The sequence below is a fragment of the Ornithodoros turicata genome, chromosome 1 (assembly GCF_037126465.1).
Source record: "Ornithodoros turicata isolate Travis chromosome 1, ASM3712646v1, whole genome shotgun sequence".
Classification (NCBI taxonomy): Eukaryota; Metazoa; Arthropoda; class Arachnida; order Ixodida; family Argasidae; genus Ornithodoros; species Ornithodoros turicata.
This window is the reverse complement of record NC_088201.1, coordinates 61,318,635-61,334,650: the sequence shown is the minus strand read 5'-3', so window position 1 is coordinate 61,334,650 and position 16,016 is coordinate 61,318,635. Positions and strand designations below refer to the sequence as shown.

General features: G+C 45.8%; 1 protein-coding gene across 1 annotated transcript in view; it reads left to right on the top strand.

Annotated features, from left to right (window-relative positions):
• Positions 1-8,165: 8,165 nt before the first annotated feature.
• LOC135378291 (transmembrane protein 64-like) overlaps positions 8,166-16,016 on the top strand; it is a 28,756-nt gene continuing 20,905 nt past the window's right edge. The window contains exon 1 of the mRNA XM_064611283.1: positions 8,166-9,008. Within this exon, the coding sequence (XP_064467353.1) occupies positions 8,391-9,008 (618 nt within the window). The 5' untranslated portion in view covers positions 8,166-8,390. The remainder of the gene's footprint in view (positions 9,009-16,016) is intronic.

Genomic DNA, 16,016 nt, shown 5'->3' with positions numbered 1-16,016 from the left:
CAGAACCCGGCTATTTTGCTCCACCCTCCTTTGCAAGCAAAGCATCGCCAGTCTAATGTATCGCTGGTCGCTCTCTTTTGCACGCGCTTCTGCTTTGTTGGAAATATCCTAAGAAACAGGAAAATTTGCTGGAAAAGTGTTGAATTCCAATGGCAGATTCGGAGCGTTTCCAGAGCAAGTTTTGTTGCTCCGCCGAGAGCAAGTCTGTTCCATTGACAGATTGGGAACAGTTCTGGAGTCTTCCAATGGGAGCTTCGGAGCGGCATTCGAGCCAAGGTCGCTCCAGGGAGCAACCCAGACTGCTCCGCCAAAATAGGCAGATTCAACCGGAACTCTACGTGACGTGTCACTTGTCGCTCGTGCTTCCTATTTCCTGTCTCTGCTTCGGTAACATGGCCGCTTCCCGACACGTCTTCGCCGTGACTAGTATGTCGCGTCGTACGTTAGCAATTTTGTTTCTTGAAGAAAGCAATAAGCCAGACATCACCAGGGCAACGTTAGGAGATTAGGAGGACCTTGATGTTGCAAAACATGGCGTTGTATTGGAACTTGAGTACAATCTTCTTCTTCCTCCGTCTCTGGCCGCCATCCACCAAGGAAGATTGGCCAGGGCTAAACTCCAAGTGGGGCGCAAGTGTTCCAGTCGCATATTCGGATCACTTGCTCTAGGCCAGATCAAGCCGCTCCACTGCGGAGTGTGCCACTTGCTCCGACTCTGCCATTGGAATTCTACACTAGACGATATGAAAAAAAAAAAAAAAAAAAAACCCTGAGGAACAAGCTTAAAGTCAACCAATAGTTGACTTATCCGTTTCTAAATTATATTAAATTTAAATTGCATTAAATTGTCGCGTCTTGCCCCGGGCATATAATCTGATGCATTAATTTTTCTGTTAAACACCGGATAAGCAAGAGTGCACCCATATATATATATATATATATATATATATATATATATATATGGGTGATTCCTTCTCAACTCAGGCAAGGTGGTCCGGACACCATGAGTGATTTTTATTGAAAAAATATATGTTGTAGCCTGACTCAGACTGAGAATGGGACAGCAAGTATTTTTTCTCTAGTCTCCGTAGTCCCGAGAAGAAAAAAATCCGGAAGAATATGGCAGGTCCGGCGCGCTTTCAGGCATAGCGATTTTTGCGTTCAATATCTGTCCAACGAACGCGTTCACGGCTTTGAATTTTTTTCCACGCACTGTCAGCTATGTTGGCTTCTAGTGCTTGGTTCGGTTCCGGCGGGGATTTTGTTATATTGCAACTAAAAATACGCAAAGCTCGTGGCGACGACGAAAATCGCTCATATTCTTGCGGCTATTGCGGCACTTGTGTACATGCCAGTGAAACGAGAAAGGCATCTCCATGTAGCGGAGACTGAGCTCTATAATTTGATATCAAATTTGGGAGTCTAGGCCAGGTTGGTGTCACGCATGGAGGCGTCTACAACACGTGACATTTGAAAAAATGCGGTTTTTGAGCGCTCATATCTAAAAAAAACCACCTCGAAAATTCTTCAAACTTCGTAGGCACATGCTTCCGTACATGACATTTGAGTGCACAGAGAGTTGAAGGTTTTTGCCTTGCACAATAAAAGTTAGAGCATGCCAAAGTGTCAGTGTCCGACTGTCGTGCGTGTAATGACCATGGAAGCGCTGCGAGAAGTTAACTGGTCGATAGTCAAGTTTTTCTTGTGACAGCCGCCCGTGCTGTTCGTGCTGCTATTTGAGAACCCAAGGAGTCGAATATTCTCCCAGGACGACGAAAGCAGCACGACGGTTTCACAAGGACACTATAGAGAAATGTAGATTGAGTGTATGTGTCACTGCTTGCCCGGTACGTGCATGAAAATTCGATGTTTACATCCAGCACTCTATACCATGCCGGTAAAGATGAGTCACTATTTATTTACATTTGAGCCTCTATGGCAAGAGCGAAAAATTGCTGGGGAAAGGCATGATTGCATCAAGTACAGCCCCCTTTGTTTGATGCAGGTATGGGAAATAGGATGCGCCGGATTAGCAACGAGGCATATTTTCCGTTTTTCTTTCTGTAAATTCGAGATCAACAGCTGCTTTTATTGCCTTACTTTTTCACCACTGGTAGGAGGTTACACGACGTCTGCGCGATTGTGCGTTTATGTGAGTGATAAACGCTACACCAACGTCTATAAACCTTTATATAAGCTGACTCTTTGCATGACCAAACTTTTCATTCTTGTTTTTTTTAAATAAACGTATCCCCCCACCCCCGTTGTAAACCATCAAATCAGCCAAAGTTATCGGGCTACCTCCTCACTGCACGGCATCTATTAGTGAAACGCAGTGCATTTAACATATAATCCTCGGTATGGTGACTGCTACAGCTAACAAAAATACATACACACACGTCTGTGGTTTTTCAGCGGTATCGGAAGCACACGAGCCCATTGATATAGTTTATGTTCGGTCAGGTTTGGTCATGTTGTGAACATTTCGTAAACAAGAGAAACGTGTCGGATGTACTGAGCCATTTTGGTAAGACAAAAAATGGCAAGACACTAAAATACTACATTCCCGTCACCTTTTGCTGCCTTCTTCCTGAATATCTCGTCCAACCCAGGCCACACTGACGTGATTATCATCTGTACCATCTTATAATCTAACGAGTGATCCTCAGTGGAGCCCACAAGTGTGGAGGTGAGAGAGAAAATACAGGGACTAAGGTTTCTTCCCGGGATACGCTGCTAGGCTAATGACACGCTCCAGCTGGGTTCCGGGACATTTGATCGAACGCCGTTTGGTCGAAAGCCGTTTGATCGAACGCAGGACATTTGGTCGAAAACCATTTGATCGAACGCCGTTTGATCGAAACGGTAGCGGTCGTTTGATCGATTTTTTTAATTGGTTCACTTGGAGTGTCGAAAATCACAAAAAAAGACAAGGAAAAGAAAAAGCTGCAGTTCTAAATGCAGTTATCCTAAGGAACATTTAACTTTGTGTGATCTGCTTCCCCGTAAACACATTCCTCATGCTAACCCACTTTTTAGTGTCCAAAAAGCAGTACAAGGGCCAGGGTTGTTCACCGTTAACCCGTAGGACAACCGAATACGCTCCGTAAGCCCGCGAGTTTAGTGCGCATCACGTCACTGTGACGTTTCTAGGACGCTCCCGATTAGCCGAAGGAACCATGTGCGCGCTTCAAGAAGGTAAACAAAGGCACATTCGATGCACGGAGTGCCCCTGGGAGGGCCAAAACAGCTCTGGTTTCTGTATTAGATGTCCCACTTTTCGTTGGGAATGATGTTGGTTTACCGACGAAAGACAAACGAAAGGTTAACGCAATATATTTGCTGAAGTTTCAACTATTCGGCTCTCGTTTAAGTTCGCTTGTGCGAGCACCCTGCAAACATTTTCCCCATTTTGTTCAAATTACGGTCTCACGGAGTTGGCAGCTGTCTAGGGGAACAGCGAGTGTCCTCGTAGACATGGAAAATTCAGTCACATGGCAGCTGCAATGGTCTAAACTACCGTGAACGACAGGACGACGACACCCGTGCCTCAGCACGCGTACGAACTTCCGTCTTCCACTGTGAAGCAACTGGAGCCTGGTGCAGTTGCACCCGAACAGACAATGATCATGCTTGTTCCTGGTTCGTTCCACTGTTATTAGACGTTAGAACTACTATGAGACCACTCAAAACAGCACATTAAACTGTGACCTGCCGCGGCGCTCTTCGTCACTGTCACGAAAGCAGAGCCTTGGGAGTGCGCCGTGTTTGAACACTTTCTGTAGTCAACGTAAATCACTGCACAACACACACGCACACAAACACTCCCCCGGTCGTAGAATGCCGTTTGAACCCGACAGCAGCAGCAACAGTTAATCGCGTTCTCCCACCGTCAGCGAATCCGTGTGCGCTTTGGAAATAAATAAGTGACACTACATTCAAATGCGACGAAGTACAGTCATAAATGCAGCAGGTGTTTAACACCGTATCACTTAGCAAAGCGGAAAACACACAAAACGTATGGCGGGTTCCCTGATGTTTACCTTTCTCTGGTTCGCACGTGGAGGCGACAGGGGCCTTGGCGAATGGGAGCGCGGCACGCCGCCGCGCACGTCATTTTACACCCTCGCCCTCTTCTTCTGCGCAGAAACGTACTTGCGGAGCGTATAGGTTTTTCCGCTCTGACACATAGTGACTAAACATGCTGTACTTGTTAATCCCCCAGCCCTTTGCTAGCCTTTGTCAAATAATAATAGATGTCAAGTATTAAACATTTTGGCAAATGAATTAAAAAATAAGTAAATGACATTTTCGATGATTTATTCCCGTCGAATGTGAACAAATTCTAACAGTGGATTATTATTTGTAATCAACTGACCACTGTGTAGGAGAAAGAGCAGTTTCAGTTTATTTACTTTTCGCCTATGTGCAGGTGAACCTAAATTTAGTTCTTACAACAGACATGTAACCGAAGAAATGCTTCGAAACTTAGACAAGATTACGGGGCAGCAGACCTTAGCACTTTCTCTATTTCTTCGGATATCGTGCAAGTGTAGTGATTCGAGCCTGCAGATGCATACTCTAAGGTCGAACTAAGGTTTTACATGCTGTTAATTTAATATCTCTCGTTGTACCATGGCGAAATTTCGTTCTTAGCACCCACAGACTTCGAGTGGCTTTGCACATATGACTATCCCGTTTCAGACCGTTCCCTTTCAATATGTCGCCAGCAGTAAGAATGGTGCCTAGAACAAGGATAGACTATCGGCTGCTGTCAACCTGGGGCAGCTTTCTTCAATATGTGTCCTACTGATTCGTAAATGACAAACGTCTGCAACTAACCAGTGGTCTCCCCTCTTCGACTGCAAAAAGCAAAGAAAAGAAAGGAAGAAATAAAAAAAAGCAGAGGACACTGATTGCCTGCTCCGTATGCTCGAGTCAAAAGTTACAGAAAAAGTGGTGCGGACAACACAGTGCATGCAGCTTTGAATTCCCTTCGAACAAATGTCTTTCGAACAAACGGCGTCGATCAACTGGCTTTCGATCAAACGGCTTTCGACCAAGCGGCGTTCGATCAAACGCCTTCGATCAAACGGCGTTCGACCAAACGGCGTTCGATCAAATGGGCGGACACCCTCCAGCTGCATATTATAAATCTGGGGTCTTGTCGTCCAGGTCAGGTGAACACACCCTACAACAACACGGCGAATCAGCAGAGAATGACAATGCCATCTGAGGATCCGAGTTTACGCGAGTTTAGTTACTCTAGTATATCCATTGGGTGCAGCTGTGAGATAGCACACACACACACAAAAGAAATCCATAGTCTTTTTCCAAGACTGCTTTGATGATCAATGACACGACCCGAAAGCGTTGCGGTATTCGTCATGCAGGCCACCTTAGGACTCAACAAAAGAATGGCTGTCGACCAGAGGCTCCCAGGAGCAGAACATTCAGGTCAGGTCACCTCGTGTTAGAAGCGTAGGGAATTTCGGGAATTTCCACATAGTAGGTAATTGACCATGTCGTCCATGTTGAAGCCTAGCGTAAACGACGGAAAGGAACGAGTAACGTGAGTAACGAGTTACCGATTTTTGTAACTGAATACGTTATTAGTTACACTTTGTAGAAAAGTAACTAGGTCGTTATTTCGTTACCAAAAGAAAGTAACTGGTTACCGGGTAACGAGTTACGTACAACTCTGAGCTAGAGGAACCACTCACTCTCGCAATGCGGATACGGCTCCAGTGCGGGTGGCGCTAATCCTGTTACTCTCCTCGCTGTTCATTACCATATACGGAAGCATGTGCCTACGAAGTTTGAAGAATTTTCGAGGTGGGGTTTTTTAGATATGAGCGCTCAAAAAACGCATTTTTTCAAATGTCACGTGTTGTAGACGCCTCCATGCGTGACAGCAACCTGGCATACACCCCTAAATTTGATACCAAATTATTGAGCTCAGTATCCGCTACATAGAGATGCCTTTCTCATTTCAGTGGTATTTACACAAGTGCCGCAATAGCCCCAAGAATATGAGCGATTTTCGTCGTCGCCCCCAACTTTGTGTATTTTTAGCTGCAAAATAACAAAATCCCCGCCGGAACTGAACCCAAGCACTAGAAGCCAACATAGCTGACAGTGCGTTAAAAAAAATTCAAAGCCGTGAACGCGTTCGTTGGACAGATATTGAACGCAAAAATCGCTATGCCTGAAAGCGCGCCGGACCTGCCATATTCTTCCGGATTTTTTTTCTCAGGAACTACGGAAACTAGAGAAAAAACACTTGCTGTTCCCTTCTCAATCTGAGCAAGGCTACAACATATATTTTTTCAATAACAATTACTGATGGTGCCCGGACCACCTTGCCTGAGTTGAGATGCAATATCTGTAGCGGGAATCCGACTTACGCCGAAACGCCAAGTGGAGGTGAAGATTTGTGCATTCCGTTTCCGTGAAAATACAGAAGGGACCACTCTTTCTTTCGGCCTGCTGTACTTCGTTGACAAGCCAAGGCTAATGAGCACCTCCGGATCTGTTTTGAAGCATTCGTCAACAAAATGTGCCGCCCACTGCTTGTCCTGTTTTACCTGTCTCCAAGTAGGCCTAGACGAATTCGCGGCGAGAATAAGTTTCCTGTCTTTCGGAAACAATTAGTCATTGAAAAAGCCAGACATCGGCGGGATTTGAACTTCGCATCTCTCGATTACCAGTCGAGCGCCAATAACCATTTCGACCACGGAAACAGCGACAGACTAGCAGAGCGTGTTGGTTGCGAAACATACTCTGGCCGAACGCAAGGTGAGACATCCAACAATGTGAGCAGCAAGTCTCTCAACACCTAGATCACCTAGGTCACCTACCTACGGAAGGATTTGGGGGCCAGCCTCGGTAGGGTTGTCTTTGTAATAAATGCCAGTTGATGTTAGACGCTGTGTCTGTGCTGTCTGTCCGTGTGTCGTGTGCCCTCGCATTGCCGAAAGGAAGACGGCAACACGCTGTAGCACAGTCAGGAAACTCTTCATAGCATGTGCATTTTTTTCTTTTCCTTTTCGTTCCTTTGTATTCTTTTCTTCTTCTTCTTCTTTTTTTTTTTTTTTTTTTGCGAAAAAGCATCGATCGCTCCGATCGCAAAACAACGCGAAATGAACGCCAGGAACTCCAATAGGACGAACAATATGCGTCACTTCCGTGGTTTTCTACGGCGGCGCGGCGGTGCTCACCAGGGGCTCAGAGCGCTCTGTGGCAGAATTTTATATCGCGATTATGGCGGCATTTCAGCGAATATACGCAAATCTCAGTCGAATTGAGCCCCTTTTTTTTTTCTTTTTGGTACACACCACAATACGAGGTAAACCGCTGTGCAGCTCATTTTCGCTTCCGTGGTCGTTTAAATTTACTCTTGGCTAAAACGTTCTTGTAAACAGTCATCTGAAGGTGACAGATGATATCGTATGAGCCCTGTCTAACGTGCCGTAATTGCAAACTTTATTGTAATGTTGATCCCGTTGAACACGGCGTATCTCTGAGTGTGGGCGTGTGATTTTGGGTGGGCGAGCTTACGGGACGCGTTAGTTGGCTATACCTGAAAAAAGAAAGTAATTGAACTTCATTTGCTGGACACGCGCACACATAGCTTCAACCAAGTTGACTCGCTGATGCAGAAAACGATAAAATATCGATATATTTGTGCCGCTATCTACATTAATAAAATATCGATATTTGTCAAAAGTATCGATACGCACATCGATAAAATATCCATATTTTTAAAATATCTATATCTTAAAAATATCGGTAACAACCCCCCGGAAAAATATCGATAATATCGTTAATCGTTCCATCCATACCTCGCACATTGAGCACGAAAAAAATAAATAACGGAGATAGCACGAAGGGATGAGACAACATACTGTATTCATCCTCAGATGTAGCAATGCAGCACACATTGCACGCCGTTTCATTTCCGAGACCCGCAACTTCATGAACAGAGCTTTCTACTTGCACTCCTTTGTTTCGTTGGATATACCATATCCAATCCTTACACCTGCACTATTTATTGCTGCTAAAAGTTCCGCCAGATCGGAAACGAAACTGAAACTGAGGGCCGCGATGTCCATAGCGATGCGCCTCGCTTGAGGTCGCCACCGCTGCCGTGGGCGGGACGGAGATTGTTTGGGATGGACTCGTTCGACCGCGGTCGACCTCTCCGAGCAGCTGATGTTGCGCCTTCCGCTAGCGAAGGAGCAGTCGGCGCTTTTTCTCCACAGCCACGGCATTTGAAGTTTGTCAACTATGCATTCAGGGCAGCCCGTCTAAATGGAAAGCGCCAAGAAGTCCTTCGGTAGCAGTCGTTTCCAAGACGGATACAAGCGTTTGCCCATCTACCGTACGCGATGGTTTCGTCAAGTTTTGATCGGCTGCTATCTCTCCGCGGTGTCACCGACTACAACGGCAACGTGGGAGATGTCACCATCATTCCGGTTGATAGTTTCTGTGACGTGACATCCTCCAAAAACAACCACCAATATCATAAACAGCGGCGCCATCACATCGCAGGGACGTGTGTTAGGACTGCGGTCTCCTACATACCGTGTTGCGGTATCCTGCTCTTGATCATTCTCACGCTCCTTTGGGGCAAGCTGTACGTTCGGAACTGCCTCGTGTGGTTGGAGTCGCAAGATCGAGAAACCGTCTGCGTTATGTTTATCTTAATGTACACATTTGTGGCGTTTCCCCTTACGTGGGGCTACATATTGCTCAATTTTGCGTGCGGCTATCATTTCGGACTCTTGTTTGGGGTTCTGGTGACTGTGGGTGCAGCTACTTTGGGAATATCGGTTGCCCACACTGTGATGAAGCGCTTTTTTCTCGGCTTCATCATGGCACGGCTATTAACGAGTGACTTTGTCAAGTCTACGCTTGCATTGCTGGACAGTGGTCATGCGTTTAAAGTTGTCATCATATCCAGACTAACGCCGATACCATTCGGTTTGCAAAACGCTATGTTCGCGGTAAGTCCACATTTCTTTCGCTTCTTTTGTTTTGACCAATAGGAGAGATGCATGAATGACCCGTACAATGTAATTGGAGGAAGTCACTCAGTAGCAGTGTCAATGTGGTATTTAGTCACTTCCTCCAGTTAATTTTAGGTGTGCACACTACAAATGTGTAGCAAAGAGAAGGTTCAACAAAATGCTTTGTTGGGCTAGTTGGTAATTCATTGCTAGACAGGAAAACACACAGAGCGCCCGTGTGTGTCTTATGTTTCCTGCCGTGGTTGTTGTTTTCGCGCTGTGTGTTTTCCTGTCTAGCAAAGAGAAGGTGTTTACCATTCTGACGTCCACCCTGACGCTCCGAGGGAAGGTAACTTGTCCCTCTTTGAATCCGTCTATACTACCCAAAGGCGAATCCAGGATTCTTCTTTTTTTTGGGGGGGGGGGGGAGGGGTCCTGCCTTGGACAGCATCCTACTACACCACCTAAAGTCAATTGAAACTCAATGTAACGGCATAAATTGAGGAGGGGACAGGACATCCCCCCCCCCCCTATATTCGCCTCTGGTATACTACCGTACTAAGCCCACATTGATCTCATGAACTCTTGAAAGTGTAATCATAGGCCGTTCTCTGTACATTGCCACAATCTCGTATGTTTGTTGTCATGACCCTTTGGATGTTTTTTTCTTTTTTTCTCCCTCTTTGGGGGAGGCGGATACAACTTTTCTCAAGAAAGCTGGTAGATGGCTGTTGACACTACAAAAGCGAACATTATAAGAAGGAGCCTAATGAATACTATGTGCTCTGACTGCGTAACAAGAAAAGTAACAGAGGCGATATGCACTGTGTCATTGGTGCATTCGTACCATCGGCTCTTTTGTTTCGGACATCGTTCTTGCTTATGACATTTATGTCTCAGTACTAAAATTACAAGCAGCGTCCCATGTAGAATGCTTTAATTCACGCTCCTTTTTTATTGCGTCTACTATGCACGCAAAGGTAGCAGCGATGCCGGACAGGTTGCCAAAAAACGAGACCCTTCTAACGGCTTTCAAAATTTCCTCGTCTTTGTTTGAAGCACGATACGTTTTCGAAAAATAGAAGCGAAGAGCCCGCGCAACAAAATGAGCAGAAGAAGAAGAAGCAGAAGAAAAAAAAAATAGAAATGCCCTTGGCTGATGTGCTCTCTCCCCGGCGGCCTGAAGTTCATAGGGCCACCAAGACCGGTCTCGCGAGGTGCTAGGCCGCCGAAGTGCACGAGCTCGCCCTCGGTGACCCAGAGTGCCCAGAGCACGGTGTCACGATGCGCATGTGAACAGCTTGGATGTGGTGCAGGTGCAGGTTCCAATAGAGGTCTGGGATTCCGGAGGGCGAAGGGAGGGGGGGGGGGGAGTAGATTTCGGAGTCTCTGATGCATGCGGCCGATTAAGCTGGGCGGACTCAGTTGTCTCGCGACGTAAACCCCCAATTATTATTAAGCTGGGCGGTATCGGTTTGGTTCTGTTCCCGGCAGTGAAATTTATACAGGGTGTATGCAGATAAACTCCAGTGGCATTTGCACACGTAACTCGTCGTCTGCTTACCTGACGAACTTCTTGTGGCGCATGATGGCGCATTTATACGTGCGAAAGCTACAGGAAAATCGTGGAAGCCATACTCAGAGTAAATAATAAACAAAGCGAGAAAACACCGGCTTCTGTGCACCAGAATAGGGCAACGTGGCGGCCTCAGGAGAGTTGTATTCGCGTACCGCTAGGGGAGCTATCGGTGCAGAAACCGAAATGATGTTCCATATGGATGCTCATGGGTAGTGCTCCAAGCGGTACAGGTCCCGTCAAAGTTAATAATACCATTGGAAAATTTTGGTCTCATTTCCGAGCGTGATAACTGCCACCCTTGGGGCACTGGGGGAATGTTAAGTGAACAAAATCATTACGTTAAGCTAACAGAATAATTTTGTTTAATTAAAATTTCCTCATGGCCCAAAGGGTTGCTGTAATCGCGTTCCCGGGAACGAGACCGCATTTTTGCAGTGTTATTATTAACTTTGACAGGAGCTGTACCAGCACAAAACTCCCATGAGAGCGCCATGTTGCCCTGTTCCGATACACGGAAGCCGATGTTGCCGTCGCTTTTGTTTATTATTAAATGCCACAGGAGTTATCTGTGGCAGATAAACTCCAGTGGCATTCGCACACGTAATTCGTTATCTGCTTACATGACGAACTTCCGGTGGCGCAGGAAGGCGCATTTATGCGTGCGAAAGCTACACAAAAACTGTGGAAGCCATACTCGTTAAAAAAAAAAAAAAAAAACAAAGCGACGAACACATCGGCGTTCGAAATTCTTAAGAAAGGGAATACCCTGGAAGCTTCGGTCTTGAATTCACGATACGCCCTTATTTATTCTCGTTTCTTTATTTTTAATTGGTTGCCCACAAATAGCACAAGGCCTACTTGGATGGTACAAGAAAACACAACAAACACTGTCAATCACACATAATGTCATCTGACACTGATCTGAAAATCTTCAAAGAATAAAAAAATATCAATATCTGTAACCGCACTCCTGCCATCAGAGCCAATGTTCCGCAAAAGGATAACGTGTCAACTTACCTGGTATAAACTACATATATGCAAAGTACAAGCCGCATCTTCCAGTCCTTTTAAATCCAATCGCAGCACGAACCTCAGTAACACTTTCACTTACGGAGAACGCTATGATGAACTGCATTATGGTTTTGTTTATTTTGGCTTATCGATGCAAATTATCGAAGCAAGAATATCTGCAGTCAATGAGGTTCTTATTTTGGATTGACCGATGGGTAAACCATATATAGATCGTGGAACAAACGGTGTACCGCAGTCGTCTGCAATGGTCGAAAGTGAGGGAAATACCCTTTCTTATCGCTCTACTGTCTCTCTTCGACCTCTGTGAGGTCCACTGAAATCCCGTTTGCCCTCGACTCTAGATTTCCGTTTACAGGATCCTGTTGCATGTTTGCTGTTACGCAATCGAGGCTGATTTCAGAACCCTTCAAATGCGAGTACTCAGTTAAACGCCAAATGCTTGAATTGTGCGTAGTTGTGCAGTTCCTCGCAGGAGAAGCTACTCGACTGGTGTGCTTGCAGACGACAGTTTATGCCCCATTGCAACCAGCGCACGCGAGCTGAACTCTCGAGTGGTTGTGTACTTCTAGATTACGTCGCGTTTTTGACCCCCGTCGTGCGGGTGTTATCTTCGCGCTCGGAGCGCACTTTAGCTGCGAGTTTGGCAGATCTACGGCACGAGAACTCCCTAGTATCTTATCGGACAGGCCACTGGCCGTTCTTGTTGGATCACACCGAGCCAAACACTAACAGCACAGTGTTGAAATACAGTGCGTTCCCACTAATATGCACCGAGTTTAATAATAATAAACTCTGTTAACGTGCCCAAGAACAGCCAAAGCCTTGGTATTGGCGCACGTAGACATTGCAGTACTTACACATATATACATACATATACAGACTAGGCAAAACATAACATATTCAGGAACAGGAACATAACAGGAAGATTTCACATTGATACATACAATACAGATACAGGCATACAATAATAATAATAATTATTATTATTATTATTGGTGGTTTACGTCGAGAGACAACTGACATTATGAGCGACGCCACAGCGCTCGGTCTGTGGATTGCTTTTGCCCACATGAGGGTTCTTCAACGTGCGATGAAAGCTCATCGCACGGCACCCCGTATTTAACGTCCCTCGCGGAAGACGACGTGTCTAAGCAACTTGTACCCTGCCACCAATTTGCTGGCTTTTTAGGGAAAAGACATCATGTGTCGTAATCGCCAGTATTTCTTTTCATTGCGCCCAATGAATAAATTATGAAAGCACTAATTAGCTAACTTTTAAAATATTGGTTCGAGGGCCGAGGGAGGGACATAGCTCGGCGCAATCATGATCGCAATGCCTTATCAAAGCCTGATGATCGCGATCATGAGTACGATCACGAAGCACTGGCAAGGCTGCCGCGATCATGATCGCGCCGAGCTATGGGGAGGGATCTTCGATTAGCGGCATAGAACGAACGGAGGAACAACCTGGGAACGCAGCAAAATTCATCGAGTTCACGACCGTGAAAGAATGCCGTTGATTTGATGTTATCAAGCGCCACTGAAAGAGATCCGAGCAGAGATCAGAAAGTTACTTGACAAAAGGCACCCGTTACAAGTTAAGTTATTGACGAAGTTGCTGTTACTGGGCTATGAAAATGAACTTCAGGTTCCTAAGTTACTTTCAAGTTACTCGCTTCGTATGCTGTTTAGTTCTTGACCATTTTATAATGAATTCAGATCGTGATGTCACAATGGGTGGTACAAGATGTTATATACAGTGAACCCTCGTTAATCTGACATACTCGCTTTATGACCGTTTGTCTCGGGAACCGTTACGCCGGCATGTAAATCCCCCTAGTTAATATGACAATCCGTTTATCGGACAGTGACCAAAATTTTTGTCACAAGTAGGGTCAAACACAGGCATTATCTTCCCGCTATTATGACCACGTCACATGACCCTCAGAGTAGCCCCCGGGAGAGGCTATCTCGGAAATCGCTCAGAGGGTGACGGGCGTCGAGGTTTGGGACGTCCCCTGAAATCGCTGACGAACCGCTTGTCAAACCACCGAAGTGCTTAAAAAGGTGGGGAACAGGTCACACTGTGCTGCTGTTTTCACGTAAGGATGGCCGAAACGAAGCAGAAGAGTGATTTGGCAGTCGGAATGAAGAGCGGCATTACTCGAAGGAGGCAAGCGAAGCCCTTCCGGTTGCCTCGTTATTTTTTGAGCAGATAAAGGTCGATAATGTGTCCGCAGTTGATGGTGCTATTGTTTGACGTAGTCATTGTTAACAAATCTTCCAGAAAATAAATCATAATTACGTCGGCTTTTGTTGTGCGTAGCGGTGTGTTTCTCTTTAATATGACAATTCTCTGCATGACCAAAATCCGCGGGAACGGCAGTGGTCATCTTAACGAGGATTCACTGTAATATTTTTGATGCTTCAAAATCATATACCAGTCTTCGATATGATGAAAGTCGTCGTACACCTTGATGTGCTTCCTGGTGCTGGAGTTCGACGATTTTGACATCATCGTTTTTTGTTTTTCTTTAACGTGGAACAAAGTACTCATCAGGATTTTAAATTCGATGAGTAAGTAATCATCCTCTATATCGCATATTTCGTAGAGCCGCGCCAAGAGCATTTCTTCTAGCTACACAATGCTCTCCGCAATTATAAGCAAGCTACTCGTCGCCATGATGAACCCCACCAGAGTCTCTGAATACATAACCAAAACAGATAATTAGCGTTCACCGCGCAACAACAAGTGGGCTCGGAGCCCGGCGCGCTGTGCACCTTATTCAAGCGGCGCGCACATGGCTGTCGTCTGCCGTCTCATTATAGAGAGCATCCGCACGACTTTAAATGGAATATATTCTTCCCTCCCACCCGTCGCCCCGTCGTAGAGATAGAGAGGGAGGACGCAGCTTTGCGTTATTTGTGCACCAGAATTTAATAAAAGGAACTTGTAATTCACCCCGAAGTTGCTACGACGTAGTTACGTAAAGGAGGGACGTAAAAAACGGAAAGTAACGAGTAAAGTTAAAAGTTACAAACGAGTTACGCTCAACACTGGATCAGAGCATGCCCCGAATCTGGAACATTCCAGAGAAGTGGCTGCGTAAATTATGAGGGTCCCCACAAAACATCTGTTTATGTATTTATTTTTTATTTATTTTTTGTGTGTGTGTTCGCGCCGCGAAGTAGCTGTGGCTACGAGCGACGTACAGATGGTGAGAGGACAGCAGGAAGGAGTGTGGGACAGGGAGGGGTTAGTATGCGTCCTGGGCCGACTTCACGGGAAATTGTGGCGACATTCCTCTGGGAAGACTGCCGTAAAACCCAAGAAAACCCCAGACACCACAGCTGGTGCGGGGATTCGAACCCGCGTCACCTCCCGGTCTCGGCGTGGGAAGCGGTTACTATGCCATGCTATATGCCATGTGCTATGGGAGCTGGTCACTGTTTATTGCCCTTTTTCGTTGTGTCACGTGGTTGTGTCAACGCTTGGTGAGGGTCTCAATTCAAACATTTCCAAATCGGGGTTTCCAATATGGGATATATTACGGATAATTAAAGCGCGAATAAATATGCGTTAAAAACTCCCGAAATATGCATGGAATGTAGAAACCTAAATTCTTCGAAATATGCAGTGAAAACAACTATGAATATATGCAACGTTCACACCGTTTTTGATACGAAGGCAATGCACCTAATGAACATTTGACAAAATTTCAGCATTGTATTAACGATCACACGGTAAAATAAATGCACCATCATTCGGGAGCATGCAACGAAGGCGGCTTGCGCCAGATATAAATCATGAAGCCGAATGCTTTTGCTTCTGGCACTGCACCGCAGTGCAGATTGCAATGCGAACGCCGCTAGTCTTCCTAACGGTAAAAAAGTGGAGAAGGCAAAGTACGGCTCACCGGCAATGCACGCGCAGCGAACGCACTCAGATGCCATGCAAAGGCGCAATCTTTGAGCGCCGTTGTAAGAAAAGATCTCGAACATTTGCGGGTAGTATTTCGCGCAGTCGAGCAGACAGGGTGGGAACTGAACACCACATCCCGTCGAAACATCGAAAATATTCTATTCCGACAGAAACTCTAGCGGAAGAAGACCCAAAAATCTTCCTGAAGACGGGAAGACCTTCATAAAAAGAAGAAGAAAGCTCCAGCACCTGGCCATCTGGAAATATGGCAAAATATGCACTACGCGTGTGTCTTCGTGTGGAATATGCCATAACGTGTGAAACATGTATTTATATGCACCATAGAACCCTTCAAATCGGTCCCAAACATGCACGACCAAAAGTGTTTTTCATCGCCCAGATACGACGCCATGTCGAAAGGGAGAAAAATGCATTTGCATTAAAATCCGCGCTCTACAGTGATAATAATTGG